This window comes from Peromyscus eremicus, chromosome 1 (genome assembly GCF_949786415.1).
Source record: "Peromyscus eremicus chromosome 1, PerEre_H2_v1, whole genome shotgun sequence".
Lineage (NCBI taxonomy): Eukaryota > Metazoa > Chordata > Mammalia > Rodentia > Cricetidae > Peromyscus > Peromyscus eremicus.
The window spans coordinates 190,630,696-190,652,445 of NC_081416.1; the positions used below are offsets into that span (position 1 = coordinate 190,630,696).

The following is a 21,750-nucleotide window of genomic DNA, read 5'->3' on the forward strand; positions in this document are numbered from 1 at the left end:
ATATATACACAAAACATGTCAGCTTTACTTTGGCAGTCTGCACTATGTGGCTTTCTTGATGCCCATTATACCTACACAAGTTTCCTAGGGGCATGGACTGAATAAGTTCACGGAAAAGTGATTATTGGTTCCTAAAATGTTATGGCGTTTGATTTCATATAAAAAAATATAGAAACCTCAACATTAAGAGCTTCACACCATTTTTTTCATTTCCCATGAGTGAGCACTGTACTGATACACAAAGAGACTATACAGACAGAAGAATATAAAAATACATTTGCAGGAATGAAAAAGTTTTACTCTCATTAACTGAAAATTAGATAAATGATACATTTTAAATAAAACCATGGCAAAGCTCAACAACCGTAGTTAAATATTATCCTTAAGAAAGCTTTCGTGCTCTCTCTGTCCCCTCTCCTTTGCGCTCCCCCCCCCCCCGTCGGTCCCCCTCTCCCCCCTTCTCTCTCTCTCTTTCTCTCTGTGTGTCTTTCTCTGTCTCCCCTCCCCCCCAATAAAGCTCTAAAAAGTTTAAAAAAAAAAAAAAGAAAGCTTTTGGGCATTTTTACTTTTGGTGCTGTTAACGATTTAACATAGAGCCTCACATGTGGAACACAAGCGCTTCTCTACTACCTATGAAGCCAGCACCTACACTTTGATTCTTTGGTTTAAATTTTCCATTCTAACAATGTTTCTCACTTCAAATTAAAAAGTAAGAATAACTTTATTATTTGCTATGTGAAAGCTCTTGTCATTCAATGTAGATGGTCACGATGTCTTTTGTATTTTACTAAACAATCCATTCCCCACTAGCCTATTATCCTCACTTCATAAAACATCTAGTACCTTAATTCCTTTCCCATGTAATTGCTGTTCCCTCACGGAGAGCACCAATCAGACACAATAAACTTGATAGCTTCATGTTGCAATTTTACATTATCCCACTCCTTTCATATGATAAATGTTCTGGTTACACCTTGTCAAATTGACACCTACTAGAGTTAACTGGGAAGAGGGACCTTTAAGGAAATGCCTCCATCAGGCTGAACTCTGGGCATGTCTGACAATCATTTTATTTATGACTAGTCTGGGAGGGCCTAGGCCACTCTGGGCAGTACCACCCCTTATTAGATGTTCCTGGGTTGTGAAACAGAAGCTAAATCAAACGAACAGTCATCCTTTCTCTATTGTCTACCTTAGTTCCTGCCTCCAGGTTCCTACTCTAGCCTCTACCCTGGCTTCCCTTGATTGAATATAATCCATAATGAAATAAACCCTTTCCTCCTCAAGTTGGCTTTGGCCATGGGGTTTATCACAGCAACTAAAACAAATTAGGACAATAACTTAGGCAATATTTAACTTAAAAGGTAGAGTAGGTACTCAGAAATTAGACAGACATGCTTGTTTCCTACTAATGCGACCCTTCTCTTCATTTTTCCCAGAGGCTGCAATAAAAAGCCCCTGAGGTAAGCATTCTAGCAACACAAAGTTGAGGCTGACAATTATAAATGGTAGCCTTTGCAAAGAAACACAACAAAATGAATAATTTACAACCTGAAGGCAACCAGGTGTATCAAAATAGTTTTCCAACTTCCATATATATGTTTTAACTTATTTTGATTTTTAGTTGTTTTTTAACAATTATTCTGTAGACTGTAACATAGCTATGGAAGAGGAGTTATTACTCTGATAAACCCTTCACAATAATGGTCATTAAGCACCTTCCTCAGTAAGTGCCAAGTGGACAATTTCATCAGCAATGTGTATTTTGGTATTTCTCGAGGTGGGAGTCATGTAATAAAGCATGTGCTGTACATGAATGAAATGGCTTCTTAATATATGTCTATAAAAGCTTGACATTTTTAAAATTTAAGTTCTTCCTATACATCATAGGTGGTTGATGGTCTCACAACAGCCTGACAAGTACTGTGTGGTTTACATGCATACCACCACGTTCAGTGATGTACTTGAACTCTTGATAGGTGTTTTTCTATCATTAAAAATACTTTCTTAAGACTGAATTCCTGGATATTGTGCAAGTAAACTGTGGCTGAAGACCCTGCTATATTCATTTATGCTTCTGTCCAATATGAAGTCTCCGATGACTTGCAAGGTTGGAACTTCGACTAAAGACTTTGCCACACTCACTACACGTGTAAGGTTTTTCTCCAGTATGGATTGCCTGATGAGTAGTCAAGCTTGAACGCACACTAAAGGCTTTACCACATTTATCACACTTGTAAGGTTTTTCTCCAGTATGAGTCCTACGGTGACTTGCTAGGTGTGAATTTTGAGTGAAGACTTTACCACATTCATTGCACTTGTAAGGTTTTTCTCCAGTATGGATTGCCTGATGAGTAGTAAGACTTGAGTACACACTGAAGGCTTTGCCACACTCATTACACTTGTAAGGTTTCTCTCCTGTATGGGTTCTGCGATGATTAGCCAAGTGCGAATTTTGAGTAAAGACCTTGCCACATTCCAGACATTTATAGGGTTTTTGCCCACTATGGATTACCTGATGGGTATTTAGGTTTGAATGTGAATTAAAAGCTTTTCCACACTCATTGCACCTGTAAGGTTTCTCCCCAGTATGAATTCTCTGATGAATTGCAAGGCTTGAAGTCTGACTAAAGACCTTGCCACATTCATTACACTTGTAAGGTTTTTCTCCAGTATGGATTACCTGATGGGAAGTTAGGCTTGAACGCACACTAAAAGCTTTGCCACACTCATTGCATTTATAAGGCTTCTCTCCAGTATGAACCCTCCAATGTCTTGCAAGATTTGAAGTCTGACTGAAGACTTTGCCACATTCTTCACACTTGTAAGGTTTCTCCCCACTGTGGACACCACGATGACTTGCAAGATGTGAATTTTGAGTAAAGACCTTGCCACACTCATCACACTTGTAAGGTTTTTCTCCAGTATGGATTGCCTGATGGGTAGTCAGGCTGGAATACACACTGAAGGCCTTTCCACACTCATTACACTTGTATGGTTTCTCTCCTGTATGTATTCTCCAATGATTTGCAAGGTGTGAATTCTGAGTAAAGACCTTGCCACATTCTGAACATTTGTAGGGTTTTTCTCCAGTATGGATTATCTGATGGGTATTTAGGTTTGAATGTGAACTAAAGACTTTTCCACACTCGTTGCACCTGTAAGGTTTCTCTCCAGTATGAGTTCTCCGATGAATCGCAAGGCTTGAAGTTTGACTGAAGACCTTGCCACACTCATTACATTTGTAAGGTTTTTCTCCAGTATGAATTACCTGATGATTAGTTAGGTTTGAACGAACACTAAAGGCTTTGCCACAGTCACTACACTTGTATGGTTTCTCACCAGTATGAATTCTCCGATGACTTGTAAGGTGTGAATTCTGTGTGAAAACCTTGCCACATTCATTACATTTGTAAGGTTTTGCTCCAGTATGATGCCTCTCGTGTACCAATAGATAAGAACGTCGAAAAAAAGCCTTACCACATTCAACACATTTGTAAAGTTTCTCTCCAGTATGAATTTGCTGATGATGTGCCAGAGAAGAAGTATAACTGAAGACCTTGCCACACTCATTACATTGATAAGGTTTTTCCTTAATGTGTGCTTTCTGTTTTTTCATAAGTAGTGAACAATAAATATCATCATTGTCATATTCATGAACAATATGTGCTTTGACACCAGTGAGAGGAATTCTTTGAGATAATGAAATTGAAGAAACATTGGTGATAGAGTTAACTTCATTATCATCAATATTCTCTGCAGATGGAAATGGCTGCAGTTCAAGTAGGTTCCTTATGCATTTTCCTGTCTTCTTCCTACTATCTTGATGTTTACTATGGGTGGATTTATGCTTCCTTTCACTGTCTTTCCACTGAAACTCAAAATCCTGTATGTTCTTCTGGATTCCTCTGAAGAAGAAGTCTTCAGTGTCACTGCTTTTATATCTTTCTGACACCATTTTCTGGTCTATTTCTCCTGAATCGCCACTCTCTTTTGGTGGTAAATCTTTAATTATATGTTCAGGAGAGTTGACTAGAAGATATAACAGGTTTCTGATTAATTACAGAAAGATATTCCACAGTGAAAAAATTTTCAGCAAAAATAACATTTACTGTGTTGACTTTATCAATTTTATGTACCAAAAAGACAATGTAAGCATCGTAAAAAGAGTGATCCTCTAATTAAGAACAGATGATTATATGTAATTTAAATAATCAGGAGAGTCATAGTTTCAAATAATCTATGACTAGATTATTCATATTGAATAAGGTTTCATGAATCAGTAAAAGAGCATTTTCCATCATGTCCTAAAGGTGCATACTAATTGCCAAAAAGGCTGCAATGCAACTGAAGGAGAAAAGGGGACATAACAGCATATTCTGTGTAAACACACACTAAAATATCAAAAAATACATTGAAATGGAAGATAATATTAGTTCATTTATAAAATGAATTAAGTGGCAATTTTGAATGCAAAGCAATAGGAAAAAGAGGAAAAGTTCACAAAAAGCAGTACCAGCAAAAACAATGCAATAATCTCTTATAAACTTACTTATACCCATTCATGACAAGCATTTTTTCAACATTAACAAGCAGTGCATGTCAGTTATACCGTACAACACACACAGAAAACAATCACCTGCTGGGCTTAGTAAATACTATAAAACAATTGTAACGTTCTATGATAAAACAACCAGGCAAATCACAAATACATAAGCTCATAAATTGCTACATGTAGGAGCTAGAGAAATGGTTTAGTGGTTAAGAGTATGTACTACCCTTGCAGAGGAGTTGACTTGAGTTCCCAGCACCCACACTGGACAATTCACAACCACCTAAAATACCAGCTCCATGATACCCAACAATTTTACCTGAACTCTGCAGGCACCTGAACACATGTGCGCACATACACACACACACACACACACACACACACACACACACACACACACACACTCCAGTACACAATACACATAATTAAAAAATATGGATTAAAAATAAAATGCCATGTTGTATAACGATAAACACTTTCCTACTACGAATAAACAGGGGTTTCTATTACAGAAATAGTACAAAATAAAATAAACATAACATTTAGCCATTCTACTCCTGTGTTTGTGTATGTAAGAAAGAAATGAAGTCATTATATAGAAAACATAACTGTATAACCATGATTAGGACAGTAAGACTCACAACAGCCTAGACATGGAATCAGCCTTCCTGTTCATCAACAGATTAATAAAGAAAATGATGCATACATCTACATATTAGAGTATTATTCAGTCGCAAAGAATAAATGGAATACTATTATTCATTAGAAAAACTGACAGAACTGGAAATCACTGTGTTAAGCAAACTAAATCAAACACAAAGACAAATGTAGCACATTCTGTCTTACATATGGAAAATTTTCTAAAAAGGCTGAACAAAAAATTCATAAAGTAGAAGAGGGTCTATCAGCAAGGGAAGGAGTAAAAGATGGTAGAAAACCAGAGGGTAAACATGATCAATGCACAAAGTTAACATATATGGAATGTTTACCCTCTCCCACTAATTTAGACAAGTAGTATGTCAGTATGTTGCAGAATATTTGTTTACACTGTGTGAAGACGTGTCACTGTGACTGGTTTAATAAAGAGCTGGATGGCCAACAGCTAGGCAGGAAAGAATAGACAGAACTCTCAGGGAGAGAGAGAGAAGCAGGGGATGTCAGCAACTCTAAGGAAGTCAGACACAGGGTACAGAGCAAAGGTAACATGAGCCATGTGACAGAATGTAGATTGACAGGTTAATTTAAGTTAGAAGAGCTAGTTGGGAAAAGGCCTAAGCTAAAGCCAAGCTTTCATAATTAATGATAAATCTCCATGTCATTATTTGAGGGTTGGCAACCCAAAAATAGTCTGACAAGAAAGCTTACTACATTTGGCACCCAATGTCCAGCAAGTAAATCGACATAGGGTATTAGAAAGCTGAAAACAAATAAATGTTTTGAACTTGGCTTTCTTGTGACTATGGTCTATCAGGTAGGCTCAATTCTCAAGGGTACAAAGGCAAGGCTCCTTTAAAAGGGCCCACTGTACAGCAGAGCACTTGGGCAGCCATCTCGCTAGGTAAAAACACCTGCTCCATCTTGGTCTCAGCAACTTTTCAGAGATGGGATGATGAAGAGTGGCTGGGATGGTTAGGCCAAAGGAGGAAGAGCCAGCCACCAGGCCATGTGCTGAGCTAGCTGCATGGCAGAGAGCCTAGCAGGTTAAGGTTTGGCTCATGCAGTCAAAGAAGCCTGTGCAGACATGCAGAAAGTCAGATCCTGGCCAAGAAAACCTCTGAACAGGTTACACTGTGCTTGAAATGTGCTTAGGTGCTAAAGAAAGAAAAAAAAAAAAAAAAGAAGGGGGGCACAGAAAGTCCTAACAAAATCAATCAGTAAATCGTTTAAAAATAATAGTAAAGTCTTTAAAGAAAGAGTAAAGTAATAATAATAAAAAAGTAACATAAGGATGGGAAACACACAGGGCACTTGGAATCTCCATGATGCTTTGCCAACTTCAAATTTTTTAAATGCTGATGTGCAAAAGGCAAATGCTGGAGAGACACTGGATTGTTAAAAACAAACAAAACAACAACTGCAACATTAAACCAGCCTATATATCTTAAGAATGTGTTGACTTCAGAATGGAAGTCAGGAAATATGCTGCATTCGTGGAGAGGTTATGCTTTCATTTCCACATGAAACAAAAAGCTTTGAATCTCTTCAAAATTAATGAAGATCATATTTGTTTGGGGGAAACCTCCTGAAAAATCTTGGCTACATAAATGAAAAAAAAAAAAGAAAGAAAGAAAAAAGGAAAAACTACAAGACAGTTAATGTATATTCTACGTGGGAAACTCTGAGGAATCCACAAAGATAACCCCAGCTAAGACTCCTAGCAATAGTGGAGAGGCTGCCTGAACTGGCCATCTTCTGTGACTAGACTGTTGACCCCTAATTGTCATCAGAGAGTCTTAATCCAGTAACTGATGGAAATGGATGCAAAGATCCACAGCCGCACACTGAGCCGCACACTGGGAATCCTGAGAGAGAAAGGAAGGATTGTACAAGCCAGGGAAGTCAAAGTCATCATAAGAGAACCCATAGAAACAACCGACCTAGGCTCACAGGCACTCACAGACCCTGGACCAGCAGCTTGGGAGCGTGCACAGAACCAATGTAGGCTGTAAGGATTATGTCTTTATTATGTCACCAGCCTGAGACGGAGTCCCAGCCTAAAAAGAGGGTGTGCCCTTCCACAGGACTCTCTCTCTCTCTCTCCTCCTATTCCCTCTGTACTTCCCCTCCGTGCTGTCTGTCTCAGTGTCTCTCTCCCTCTTCGCCCCCGCCTCTCCTTTCTCCCAATAAAACTCTAAAGAGGTAACCATGGCTCGTGATTCTTCCGCCACTGCAGCATCCAGAGCTCTCTTCTGTCGCTGTGGCCAATGCAGGTGGCAGCCAGCCATGAGTACCACCATTATAACCCCTTCATAGGCCCCCTACATGTGTAATAGTTGTGTAGCTTCATCTATTTGTGGGATTCCTAGCAGTGGGATCAGGGCCTGTCTTTAATGCTTGATCTAGCTTTTGGGAACCTATTCCCCATACTGGGTTCCCTCACCCAGCCTCAATACAAAGGGAGGAGTTTAGTCCTACCTTAACTTGATATGCCATGCTTTACTGACACCCATGGGAGGCCTGACCCTTTCTGAACATAAACACAGGAGGAGTGGATGAGGGGCAGAGGGAGGATAGAGGGAGGGAACAGAAGGAGAAGGAAGTGAAAATGTGATCAGGATGTAAATAATTTAATAAAAAGAAGAAAATGTAAGCTAGTAGTTCATCATCTATAACAAACTTGTAGTCATGTTACATATGTTTTCAAGGTTAAACAGATATAGTTTAGACAGACAGGTGGTCTTCAAACACTTCAGAGACCTACAGAATATAGCACTTTTAGATGTTTTAATAACATAAGGCTTTTCATGACAATGAGACACATCTGCTCCTGGAAGCACCAATTTACTTCAAAAAAGGATGATAGGTACCAAAGAACCTCCATATGGAGTTTGCTTTCATTGTGGCAAAGTTAGCTAATGGACAAAAAACTGCCAGAGCCTGGACTGCTGACAGTATACCATCCAAATTGGACAAACAGAATACAAAAGGTGGTGACTGATGAACTTTGCCAAACGAAAATAGGTAAGTCTTTTAAAAATTCCTGCTTCAGAGAGAAGTCTGTCATATTCTAGCTCTTTGGACCAAAGATGGATGCCCCAATGTTGCAGAGGACCCTTGGGTAACTGTCTAGGCAGTTAGTTTTCTGTCATTTTTAGTTTAGGAAGTTATTTGCTCTACATTTCCTGTTTACTTGGGTAACATTATATCCTTCTTTGGTCTCTGATGGAGTTGAAGAATAGATAGTTACAGTTATACAGTTTTCCTTGTTATCAAATTCAGAAAAAAATCTGCATAAGAAAAGTTAAGTTTATAACATTAACAAATAAAAAAACTTAAGTTGTTTATCTATGAAGATGTTTTAAGGTCTAAAAAGATATATTTAGGATGGTAAAACACGCTATGATAGAAAATGGTTTATGTATAACACTTTGGACTCACTAAGATAGGATAGATAATACAGTACGTTCTCCAAATTTGCCAGATGCATATGGACTGGACATTGAAAATGTTAATTCTTTTTGTTGTTGTTGTTGTTTTTTGAGACAGGGTTTCTCTGTGTAACAGTCCTGGCTGTCCTGATACTTTGTAGACCAGACTGGCCTTGAATCCCAGAGATCCACCTGCCTCTACCTCCTGAGTGCTGAGATTAAAAGCATGTGCCACCACACCTGGCAAAAATGTTAATTCTTATCTGATGATTGTTCTTATTACATACACACACACACACACACACAGTTTTACTGTGTTAAGAGTTAAACTCTTTCTTGTTTACTTAGACAAAAACGGAGAACTGTTGTGGAATATTTGTTTACACTGTGTGAAGATGTGTCACTGTGGTTGGTTTAATAAGAAGCTGAGCCGGGAGGTGGTGGCGCACGCCTTTAATCCCAGCACTCGGGAAGCAGAGCCAGGTGGATCTCTGTGAGTTCGAGGCCAGCCTGGGCTACCAAGTGAGTTCCAGGAAAAGGCGCAAAGCTACACAGAGAAACCCTGTCTCAAAAAACCAAAAAAAAAAAAAAAAAAAAAGGTGAATGGCCAATAGCCAGGCAGGAGAGAATTGGGACTTCACAGGAGAGAGAGAACTGTGGAAAGATGTGGGAGAAGGGCAACACCAGCGAGACTCTGAAGATGTCAGACATATAAAGCAGAGGTAACTGAGTCATGTGACAGAATGTAGATTAATAGAAACAGGTTAATACAAATTGTAAGAGCTTAGGTGGGAAAAAGCCTAAGCTATGGCCAAGCTTTCATAATTAAAATAAGTATCTGTGTTATTATTTCCAAACAGACAGTCCAAGGAAAGACTGACTACATTAATGATTAGTGTATAAAGTAATTTTACTTTATATATATACATATATAGTATATATATATGTACATACTATACATGTATATAACAAAATAACAAGACTGAAACATATTTTGATGTGTATGTATGTATGTATGTGTGTGTATTACGAAGTGACAATGAAGCTGAAACATATGATCACACTTATCACTTCAAAATTTGTACCCACCGTCCCTGCTCTTATTAAAACGTTGGTCTGGTCTCACTGACAAGTAACTCACTAATATCTTTGACTCACTGGTAACTATCTTTACGCTCTGTGCTTCTAGTTGAATTGAGGTGAATTCTAAATGTGAGTGAAAACTCATATATATGGGTTGAGAGATATAGACATGGCATTAGCCTACATGTCAACAGATGAATGGAAAAAGAAAATACATAGATATACACAATGAAGAATATAATCCCAAAAGAATGAATTCCTGTCATTCAAAGCAAAGTGGACAGAACTGGGAGGTACTGTGTCAAAGAAAACCACATGTGACAATTACCTGTTTAGTTTGTCTGGTAAGATATCCTCCAGGCTGACAGACATTGTAACAAACAGAAGGTTCTTCTTTTGAAGGACAAATACAGTTCACATAAAATGTGCACACACACACAAACAGATGCTACTGGTGATGGACACATGGTCTACTACACAACTTAGCCACTAAGAATAATGTCACAAGAACAATATAGCCATCACATATACATGTCATCTTTAATCTTCAGGATGTATAATCAAAAGCTGAGTTGCTTGATTATACAGTAACTCTCCTTTTATTTGTTCTGATGTATCTGTAATCAATTCTCATCAATGAGTACCAATCTAGACTGCCACCAACAGAGAACAGGATTTCCCTTTCCACCACATCCAGAGCAAGGCTCACCTTTTCCACAACAGCTATCTTGGTAAGTGAAGGTGATAACTCACATTGGAGAAAACTGGCGTTTTTACATAACAGTAATGTTGATCTTCCTTTCATATATCATTTCTCTTCAGTAAATGTGTATTAAAGTTGGGCATGGCAATGTGCACCTCTAATCATCTACTGAAGAGTCTGACTGGCCTGTGCAATGCTTGTCTCAAAAAAAAAGAAGAATAAATAAAAAGTAGAATGAAAAGAATAACCACACCGCTAATGAGATGTGAGCCTGGTAGAGTCTGAGCTCAGCTAGGCCCTGAGCATAAGCACCACATCTTGCCCATCTCTATCTCTCTCTCTCTCTCTCTCTCTCTCTCTCTCTCTCTCTCTCTCTCTCTCTCACACACACACACACACACACACACACACACACACACACACACACAAACGTCCATCCCCATGTTTAATTTGGCTGTTTTCCTGCTTGGTTGTTTCACGTTTCACATTTTGGCTATTAATTCACTGTTGGATATATGGTATACAAACTCCTTCTCCACACTCAGAGGGAAATACCTGATGCTAAGTAATAAAAGCCTGTTCATTTAGTTCTTCTCAGTCAGTGATGGAAGATTTCATAATGGTGACAGTAAAGTATGGAAGAGGGAACATAATGAGTCAGAGGAAACAAAACAGATGCTGCTACTGTATCATACAGGAACTCAGCTTTTGAGTGTAGATCTAGATTACTGAAGATTACATGTCTATGGATGCCTGTACTATTCTCTGTATTTTTCTTAGTAGCAAAATTATTTAATTAACCTATATATACATCACCAGTTGACTCTGTGTGTGTTTGTGTGTGTGTGTGTGTGTATTTTATGAGTTTTATCTGTCCCTCAGAAAAAAGGAAGTTCTAATTGCAACATCTATCAGTCTAGAGAATGAATGTTTTACTGGACAAAATGAACTAAGCAAAGAACTATTATGTGTTGCTTTCTTTGCTAGCCTAATTGTTTCATTTTTAAATTTTTATTTTCATTGGGACAGAGTCTCACTATAAAACCCTGACTGGCCTGGAATTCAGTTACGTACATCAGGCTGGTCTCAAACTCATAAAGACCCACCTACCTCTGCCTCTCAAGTGTTAGGATTAAAGGCATGCACCAACAGGCCCAGTTTAGCCTAACTATTTTGTAACAGCTCTGTTTTACTAATACAGTATTATGTTCAGCATTAATTCCTCTAAGGGTAGCACATCCAGTCACCTATTTCCAACTAGATTCACTTCTTCAAAGCTCTACGTCAGGCAAGCATGGAGGCAAACATGTAATCTCATCACTTGTCAGGCTGACACAAGAAAAATGAGAGTTCCACGCCAGCCTGGTCTGCAGAGATAAATACTGCCACCCATCCTAGTCCCACACAGAATGTTCTGAAACAATTCACATTGCCACAGGGAGTCAACCATTTAACCATGACCTTTTGGTACAAACACAAAATGTATCTGAATTATAGCACTTCTGTCAAAACTTAATTAACTGACCATCAATGGTAGCTCATACATCTAATCCCAGAACTTGAAAGGCTGAGGCAGGATGCTTACCAAGAGTTTATGGCCAGCCTGGGCTACACAGTGAGTTTCAGATTAGCCTGAACTAAAGAGTGAGACATGACCTCAAACATATGAACAAGAAACAAGATTAAAAACAAACAAGACTACCTGGACACCATTAGAGAGTTATGTTAAAGAGAGATAGTTAAAGGCTACATTTTTGTACCTATAAAGAATAGTGACAGATTTTGTTTCCCATAGAAACCTTGTACTTGCCATTACGCAGTGGTGCAGCCTCCACTCTGCCCTCTGAGAGCTTACCTGCACTCATAGCTCTGATGTATTCCTGTCCGTTTGGTTTTCTGGTTATTATTGCCTCACTCTCCACAGTCCAGGGCCCTTTCTGTTGTTCCAACATAGACATAACATTCAGATTAGGACGTGTGACTCCTGTTTATAAAAGACAGTAACACCATGTACTAAGGATATTATAGAATCTATATCCTATGCTAATGTGAAGAGAGAGCATGTTTCATATGAATCTAGAAAAATACTTCACAAACTCTTTCCAGGAATTTAATGGGCCTAGTTATCTACTAAGAACTACTGAACCAAAAGCTTAGGGAAAGAAAGCAAAGAATTAGATATAGTGGGACTCTAGTAGAGTCTTTTGTATCTAAGGTAAACATAGAAGGTAATAGTTTTTTCTCATTATATTTAGGGCAACAGTAGAATGTATTAGTGTTTGTTGAAGGTACCTAGACCTTGAAGAAATCACAGTAGAGAACAGTGACTGTTTTCTATGACTTACAGAGTTGTTTTTCTAAAGAGGTTTTCTATCCATTGCATGATTTTAGTCATAAGAATATCCAGGAACACTTGGAGGTCTTGAATTATTAGGTACTACAAACAGTACACAATAAGGATTAAAGGTTTTGGGGGTGTGATGATAGGGCTTTGGTATGAGGAACTTGTACCTCAAACACAAACTTTGTGTACCGTCAATAAATAGGCTTCTGAACTGTTCTGCCCTGATGTCAGGCCATCTAAAATTACATCTTGGAGTGATTTTCCTTCTTTGAACGGCCCAGGTAACATAGAACACCCAACATTGGAAACTTTAAATATGTGCCTTGATGCCATGAGTCATGCACAGTGATTATATGCCAGTAATTCCTGCATTAAGGAGTGTGAAGCAAGAGGACTGCAAGTTCAAGGCTACTAGACTATAAAACCCAAATCTACCAAATCAAAACAAAATCTACCATACAGGCCGGGAACACAGTCCAATGGTAGAGTGCATGAGACACGAAAATCTTGAGTTCTATTCCCAGTGCAGAGAGAGAGAGAGAGAGAGAGAGAGAGAGACAGAGAGAGACAGAGAGAGACAGAGAGAGACAGAGAGAAAAGGGAACAGAGGAAGGAAGAAAGGAAGAAAGGCAGAGAGGCAACATGGTTACCCAAAGGCATGGTAGGAAAACTGCAAGGTCACATGGCAAAGATCCCAACTGTTGGAGTAGGTCATCCTTACCCAGGGAGACCAGGTTGCTGTAGTTCTCCAACATAACATCCCTGTGCAAAGCCCTCTGTGCAGGGTCCAGACATTCCCATTCCTCCTGAGAGAACTCAATGGCCACATCCCTGAATGTCAACTGTCCCTAAAAGGAAACAAACACATTTCACACTGTGGACATTTAGGATCCTTACAAAGAGGTGAGAAAAAGGGGAAAACAGACTGAGTAAATTGAAGAGAACAAGTCACCTCCATGCTGTGAGATTATAAACTACATGTCTTTGTCTAGTTCTCAGACATACAATTCACCTGGCATCTCTGGAGTGATAAGGATGGATTTGTCTCCTATGGTGATGTTGAAAGGTGAAATGAGGTCCTCAGTTACAAGAAGGTTGCTGGGCACCAAGACAACCAAGGCAGGAACAGGACCAAACTTTCAGGCCTTACTCCCCATCCTCCAAGGAAAGGAGAAGAGTTGAAGGCTTAAGTGAACACCAATGATCAATGGTATTGAGTAATTTGTGAGTGATGGAATCTCCATAAACCCTCAAAACACAGAGTTTAAATTTCTTTCCCCACATTCTGCTGTGGGAGAAGAACTAAAGAGTAGCTTATCCAAAGAGAGAATGAAAGCCACAAGCCATTTCCTGTACCTCCCCTTTTGTGTCTTCTCTGTCACAACTGGTCATCTAGTCTTTGGAATGTCCTTTATAATAAATAGGAAAACATAAAGAGTTTCCCTTAGTTTTGTGAGCTGTCCTAGAAAATGGACCATAAAACTGGAGAGGGAGCTATATAGACCCTTGTTGCATGCATTCTGTGGAACTGAGTCCTCTAGCTGACTAGTGTCAGAATGCAACTGAATTAGCTGACACTGGGCTGTAGTATGCTACAGAATTACTTGCTTAGTATGTGAGAAAAACACCACACATGTGGAGTAGCCTAAACCTTCTGTTTAAAAAATGTACCAGGAGAAACTGACCTTGTTTCTCCTGTGTTCCCAGATTAAGATACATCAGAACAACATTATATCTCCCCAATGTTATTTCGCTTTATTGTAAGATATTATGGTATCATGTCACAGTGCATTCATCATGTATGTGGACAATACAAAACAAACAAACAAACAAACAAGCAAAATCAAACACAAGGTCTGCCCTTCTCATTCATGTCACACTCTGATACGTTCACTCTGTCCTCCCAGGCCTTTTTTCACCATCTTTTGCCCAACCCCTCTAACCGCCACTTGGTTCTCATTTGATAAAAGGAAAAAAAAAGGAAAAACCCACAAGCTCATCTCAATTCAAGTAGTAAGTAAAATGTTTGATACACCCAGTGTTTTCAGAGATGATGCCATGAGGTTTCCAGAAGTCAGCTTAGTGCCACAGGCTTGCAATCCCAGCACTTTGAAGGCTGAGGTAAGAGGATCTTTATGAATTCAAGGCCAGAATGGACCATACATTGTGTTCAGGGCTGGAGTGAGCTATAATATACTTATTATTTTATATGTTTAAATGTTTGTTAGGATGGATGTCTGGTAAGATATAAACCTGGTACATAAGGTGGTCAGAGGAGAGAGCTAGATCCCCTGAAACTGGAGTTACAGATGATGATGATCTACCACGTAGGTGCTAGGAATCCAACACAGGTCCTCTGGAGGAGCAGCCAGTGCTTTTACCTGCTGAGTCATTTCTCTCTCTCCAGTGCAATAAAAGTCATTTTATAATCAAAAAAGCTAAAAGTATAGCTTAATGGTAGAGTACATGCCTAGAATGCACAAGGTCCTGTGTTCACTCCTCAGCAATAAAAATATGTAGAAAAACAAAACATGATATTAAACAAACCCAAACATCCCAATTATCATGACCATCATTTTCTCCAGAGGTAGAAAGTAGAGAGGTGACTAGCCAGGTGTGCAGCAATCATCACTACACAGTGAGAGGAAAACAAGGTGGTGGAGAGGACAGAATAACACATGATGTGGTTAAAACACAAAACCAGGTAAGCGTTAAGAGTGGACAACAACAAGACTATATTGCCTCATCACAGTCTCATGAAATGCACATTCAGGAAGATGACTGATTTGACCTCTGGCCTCCAAACACGACTATATACACGAGCATGCACTCACATGAACATGTACATACTCCACATACACAGAGAAATGATAATAAACAGGCATGCACTGTATTCTTGCACTCAGGAAGCCAGACTGACCTACACAGGAAGATACCTTCTCTGAAAACAAGAGGGGGGGGGGGTAAACCCTAATATCTTGGTGGGGAAATGCAACACTCTCCATCCCTTATTCCATTTTTAGTTATTGAGATGCTCTCTTGGAAACAATGACCATTGACATTATTACCTGCAGTGTAGTGGGCTATGAAGAATGTAATTTCACAAGAAGGTCTCCTTTCTCCCATAATTTAAGAAGTATTTGTGTGTGCACAATAACATGTGACTTCCAAGTGTAGCTTCTTTTACCTACATCTAGAGAGCTAACAGTCCATTTACAAATGATACTAAGGCAATCCTTACTAGGCAATCCTTAGCACAAAGACTGTTCCTAGTGCATACTCAATAGAAGCTTCTTCCATGTTTTAAATCACAGGATCCTTATGAGATGTAATCTAGTGATTATGACAGAGGCTAAGGGAAAACATGAGCAAGGGCAAGTGAACTGTCTAGTCTATACTCAGTGCAGGCCAGCAGCTTTCACGTGGAGCACTCCAGGGAACAGAAAATCAACTGGGGGGGGGGGGGAGGTGGCTCACTGTACCTGCATGGCAGCCATCCCTGGTTCTTTCTGGTTCTTCATTCTCCTCCTCCCAACTTCTTCCTTGAGTAACATGAGTATTTAGAGGTCAGTCCTGAATACCAAAAGCATACAATTAAGTATATCACATGTTTGCAAGGTGATTTGATAATAAAGCCTCTTATTCTTTAAATAATAATAATAATAATAATAATAATCACAATAATAATAAAAGTATGGGCCTGGTGGCATACACATATAATACTAGCACTAAAGGCAGAGGATTGTGAATTCAAAGTCCTGAACAAGCTAATGATTTTCAGGCCATGTGAAACTGGTAGAATCTTCTATCAAAATGGTTAAAAAAAAAAATGTTCTGGATAAATACAGCCACCTCCCTTCCCTTTTGGAGATGAAGACTAATATATAACTCAGGCGGGACTTGAACTCATGATCCTCCTGCCTCAATCTCCTGAGTGCTGAGATTACAGGTACATTCGAAGCAGCTCAGCGAGACATTCATTTCCTATGCCATAGTCAGAGCTACTGAGAGGACTTCATCATGTAGAAAGATGGACCTTTGTAGCCCACTACATCAAGGGGATGTAAGAACAATAAACTACTGCAGGATAGACAACAGGAGACTAGACACTTTTCTGCAGAACTTGATCCCTCCTCAGAAAGACCAGGAATACAAGGCTGCCTTTGCACACACCCCAGAATGCACACATGTATACACACAAACACATATAAAATACAGACAGGATAAAGTAAATATAGGCAGAGAGATTCAGCTAAGACTTGGGAAGATCACAGCTGTCCTACTTGAGATACTGACACTTACAAGAGGTTTATCTGGAATATTCACCTGTTTCCTTTGTGCTGTTCCTTATAATGGGTAAACCTAACCGAAGTGTTTCCCTGACAACCTAGAGCTGAGCAAGCAAATTAAGAGCACTTGAGCACCAGCTGATGGTAGGTTCTATTCAGGACATGAGACTTGGAATTAAAAGGGGACAGTGGTGTGGGATTGTGGCATTTGATATCATCTTCGGGTAGTGATCCAGATATGAATTAAGTCATACAATATTAAGTTGGTGTCTGACAGAGAGCTGCCTGAAGATGGCCAGAGGCAATTCATTCTATGCTAAATGTTAAATGTTAGAAAAAAGAAAAATCCCACCAGTGCTCTCTTTATGCAGTCCCACCATATCCCTGGCATATAAGGGTGACCTTGTCTAAAGGAGTCCCGTCGCTGTGTTCTGGCTGAATAAGGTCTACAAAGGGCTATCACCCTCTAACCTCAACATTATTTATTCACTTAGAAAGTGTCCATGTTATCTTTTCCAGACTGCCTCAAACTCTCCATCTTCCCACCCCAGTTTTGCTTCCACATGCTGGCATTACTGATGTGTTGCCACCATGCCCAGCACAATCCCAGTTAACTTTAAACGGCACATGCCCTGCAGATAGACATTTTGCAATTCTCGTCCTCACCACTAAAATTTAAACAGAAGTTTTTTTTTTTCCAACAACAAAAACAAAGTCAATAAAAATGACGTTATTATTCCACCAACTCCTCCCTCATCCAGCCTTCTCCTCCCTCATTCTGCACGGTTTCATTCACACCTTCCACCTCCAGCTCTTCTTTCTCTCTCGCCGCCCTCCACATTCTGGCAGCTCAGCTCGCCTCTGCTCTCCCGTTGCCCGCCTCTCCTGCTGTCTTTCCTCCCTCGGACCGGCCCGTTATCCCGCCGCACGCCGCTGCCCTGTCTCCTGCAGCCCTCTCTAGTCCTTCATCACCTGGCTCGTCCCGCACAAACGCCAGTCGTGTCTCCTCCCCCACCGCAGAAGCGTCCGAATCCGCGTCCCTGCTCCTTCCGGGCTGCTTCCCCTCCGGGCAGCCCTCGCCTCGCTCTGGGGCCATCTCTCTCCCACGTTCCTACTTCCTCAGTCCGCGGCTCTCCGCGTCACCCGGTGGAGCTGGGCGAGCACAATAAGGTTCCCGGGCAAGGGTCGCGGTGCTCGGCGACAGCGCCTAGCAAGGAAACCGGTCTAAAGGACCTGGGGAAACTCACCGGACTACGCGACTTGCGCTGCGCAGATCCGCTTCCGGGCCGCGGCGGAAGTGCGCGACTGTGCTCTCTGGGTCAGCTCTGGGAAAGTAGGCGGAGCCAGAGAGCGAGTGATTGACGGGGACAAAGGGGCGGTGCTGCCGGGGAAGAGGGACTGAGATCAAAATTTAAAGTGGATGGGGTCATTGTGTTCGAGCGATGCACAGATAATGCAGAACCGCAGCATGGAGGTAACAGTTTCTGGAGAAAGGTGGGCGGGCTAGTGAGGACTTGAATGACAACAATGGTGTGGTGAGGGCTTAGAATTGACTAGGAAAAGAGTGTGGGCGGGGCCTAGGCCCAAGTGATGGACTAGAGCGGAGGATGGGGATACCACTCTCAGGAGTAGTGCGCAAGAAAAGGTGGGAGTGGGCAGAGCCAGGTCCAGTAAGGGGGTTAGGGCCAGGCTTGGTGCACCGTGTTCCCAGCCCCTGCTTGTTATCCTAGAGGAGCCCAGTTCTAAGTAGGGCAGTGTCAATTAGGAGCCATGAATGGGTAGGAGAGGCAGAGCCCATGGTGAGTAGAATCAAGCATATTTTTTATATGTTTAATTTGAAGAGTTTTATTTAAACACTTGCCCATTTTTAGGCGTTATAAATATTTTTTGTTACAAAAAAGAATTGCCTTCATCCAAGTCCTTAATGTTTGACATTGATGATTGATGCTTTTCTTTAAAAGTGTCATCTTTCCTCTTTGTAATAAAAATAGCAATTTAAAAAGTGCTCCAAGTGCTTTTTGGCCTGGACATTTGAAACAGCATGTAAACCATTTTTCTCATTCGCTATTGAATGAAAATCTTACTGTATATACTTTAAAGAGAAACAAATGTTTTAATTCAAATACATGTTTTAAAAAATGTTTGTAACAGCAGTTTTCAAATTAAACTGTGGGAAAACAATGGGACTAATTTGAGGAATATCTATTTTCTCATTTTCATCAGGTGGCATATCTCCCTTTCAACATGGATTTCCAAAGGAAGTGCACACAGAATTCAACAAGTTATCACCAATACAGAACAATGAAATGCACTGGGCTTTCCTAGTGTTTCAAAATATGAAAATATTTTCAGATGCATAATTCACTTTTTTTTTTTTTTTTTTGGTTTTTCGAGACAGAGTTTCTCTGTGTAGTTTTGGTGCCTGTCCTGGAACTCACAGAGATCCACCTGGCTCTGCCTCCCAGTGCTGGGATTAAAGGTGTGTGCCACCACCGCCCAGCTCATAATTCACTTTTAAATAGATGGTGAATGTTGATCATTTTCACCCTCCACTATTTTCTTTTGTACCCCACTACCTCCTGCTGAAACATTTAATATATGCATTTTATTGATAGACAGTCATGTGTTAGTCATCCTATTGAAAGGAGTCTCTGAAAGTCTGGATATCCTTCCTGGTTTCAAAATAAAATATCTCAAATGTCCTTGAAAACTCCATGTCCTGGGACAGGCTGACCTCCTTATTTTGAAGTAGAAGAAAAAGGAAAAGAGCAAACAGCCAAGGATATTGAAAACATTGTGTTATTTCCAAGAAATGCTAGAAGGTGAACCCTTCCCACTGGGCTACTGTTATTCTCATGGTATATAAGTGCCTTGGGTGGTGGGAACCAGAAGATGAGAGTTCATCCATGGAGCAGAGGCTCTGCTTGACTTGAAAAACTCTCACTTGAGAACTCCAGCGATGCTTTCAGGAGGGCTTCCATAGTCCATTCTGCAGGATGCTATAAGCACCTAATTTAATGATGTTAATTTGTGTGTTCTCTTAAAGACACTATTTTTGTATCTACCTGCACATTCCATCAATCTGCTACTTGCTGTGTGTTCCCCAAACATAAGTTCATGGGCAGGTTTACTGTGACAAGCATGAATCATGAATTCCCTACTGTAGATCAGAACAGGACTTAAATCCAATGAGGAAATGGCTGGCTAACCCACACAGAGGCATGCCACTATGGCATCAATGGGTACATCTTGCTTGGTAGGTCAGTATTACAGCTCTCAGAGTCATTAGCTGGATAAGACTGTTTAAGATTTTATTCCTTATAAACCTGCACACCACCTTATGCCTTATAAAAACAACAAAGCAGTGAGAGATTCCATTCTTCATTCTCTCTCTTGTTTGGCAACTCCCACAATCTCCAAGCCACTCTTACCCCCTCCCACACACTCATCCCATGGGCAGTACAAGCTGTATGTCAGAGGATGTGTGGCTGGGCTGATGTCCCAATCCTTCCACTGGAAGTCCAGCCTGGTCACCGCAGATGGCCACTTCAGGCTACGAGTCCAAAATTGCTAGGATTCTTAGCTGGAGTCATTCGTGTAGATTCCTTGGAGTTTCCCTTGTATCAGGTTTCTACCTGAACTTGAAATGCCCCCAGTCATCTGTTTCAGTACTCTCCCACTCCATCCACCCCCAACCTGATCCCTCATGTTCCCATCTCCACTCATCTCCAGTCTACCCATAAGATCTCTGCTATGATGTATCCGTTCCAGGTGGATTTCTTTATATCCTTCAGTAACAGCATGAGATGACTTGAGGAATAATATTTTTTCCATGTAAATCTGGTGGGCAGTTAAGAGCTGGGCAATCAACTGTATTTGGTGGACTATTTGGAGCCTCTGTTACCAACACTGCTAGAAAGGTATCTTACTCCCAAGACTAGTATTTTGTTTAGTCACCTATGACTTCTAGTATTAGAAGTAAAATTATATAATTGTGATTTTCATTAACTTACAAAGAGGTTGTCTTGATTTTCCTTTTTCATAATTCCCTCATTTTGACTAACCTTTCAACTCCTTCTGATCTTATCGCGCTGGCCCCATCCCAAATTAAACTTACTTCTATTTGATAACAATTGTGAAGAGAGTGGCAATGACCCACTGAGTAGGTGTCTCTCTTGTAGTGCAGAGAGTCTTTTTGGTATATGCACAGAGGTGTTGTATCTGCCTCTAGTGGTAGTTATTTTCTTTTATTTTTTTCAAACTATTTAGGGAGAGGAAGAGAACCACAGGACAGTGAGAAAAATAGATGGAATCGAATATGATAGAGTAAAATGATGTATATTAATGAAAATTTTATATTGATGGTATAGGAATGTAAAATGCTTACCTAACTTTGAGCCCCTGAACTACATAAATCAAGTGTGGTAGCACATGCCTGTGCCCCAAGCACAAGGAAAGTGAAGGCGGGAGAATCAGGAGCTCAATTCAATCTATGGGTACATAATGTATTCAAAGCAAGCCAAGGAGGAATGAGAGGGAGAAAGAGGATTGAGAGAGAGAGAGAGAGAGAGAGAGAGAGAGAGAGAGAGAGAGAGAGAGAGAGAGAGAGAGAGAGGAAAAGAAGGATAGTAAGTCACAATGAAACCCATTATATTTTTAGTAACTTGTGGGGCATTTACCCACCACCCCAA

At 40.3% G+C, this 21,750-nt stretch overlaps 1 protein-coding gene across 1 annotated transcript; it reads right to left on the reverse strand.

Annotated features, from left to right (window-relative positions):
* Positions 1-538: 538 nt before the first annotated feature.
* On the reverse strand, positions 539-18,296 carry LOC131894542 (zinc finger protein 160-like). The gene is made up of 5 exons (XM_059244832.1): positions 18,032-18,296; positions 16,253-16,343; positions 13,492-13,618; positions 12,282-12,410; positions 539-3,756 (listed from the first exon to the last, which is right to left on the reverse strand). Exons 2-5 carry the CDS (start codon positions 16,322-16,324, stop codon positions 2,066-2,068), a joined length of 2,019 nt encoding a protein of 672 aa, XP_059100815.1. The 5' UTR covers positions 16,325-16,343; positions 18,032-18,296; the 3' UTR covers positions 539-2,065.
* Between the last annotated feature and the right edge of the window lie 3,454 nt (positions 18,297-21,750).

Excerpts from the sequence above, each read along its gene's own strand:
- LOC131894542 (XM_059244832.1), bottom strand. The coding sequence starts at position 16,324 with ATGTTACTCAAGGAAGAAGTTGGGAGGAGGAGAATGAAGAACCAGAAA. Across the intron at positions 13,619-16,252 it reads CAGGGATGGCTGCCATGCAG|GGACAGTTGACATTCAGGGA; the intron begins GTACAGTGAGCC and ends GTTTCCTTTTAG. Across the intron at positions 3,757-12,281 it reads CATCAGAGCTATGAGTGCAG|AGAATATTGATGATAATGAA; the intron begins GTAAGCTCTCAG and ends TTCCATCTGCAG.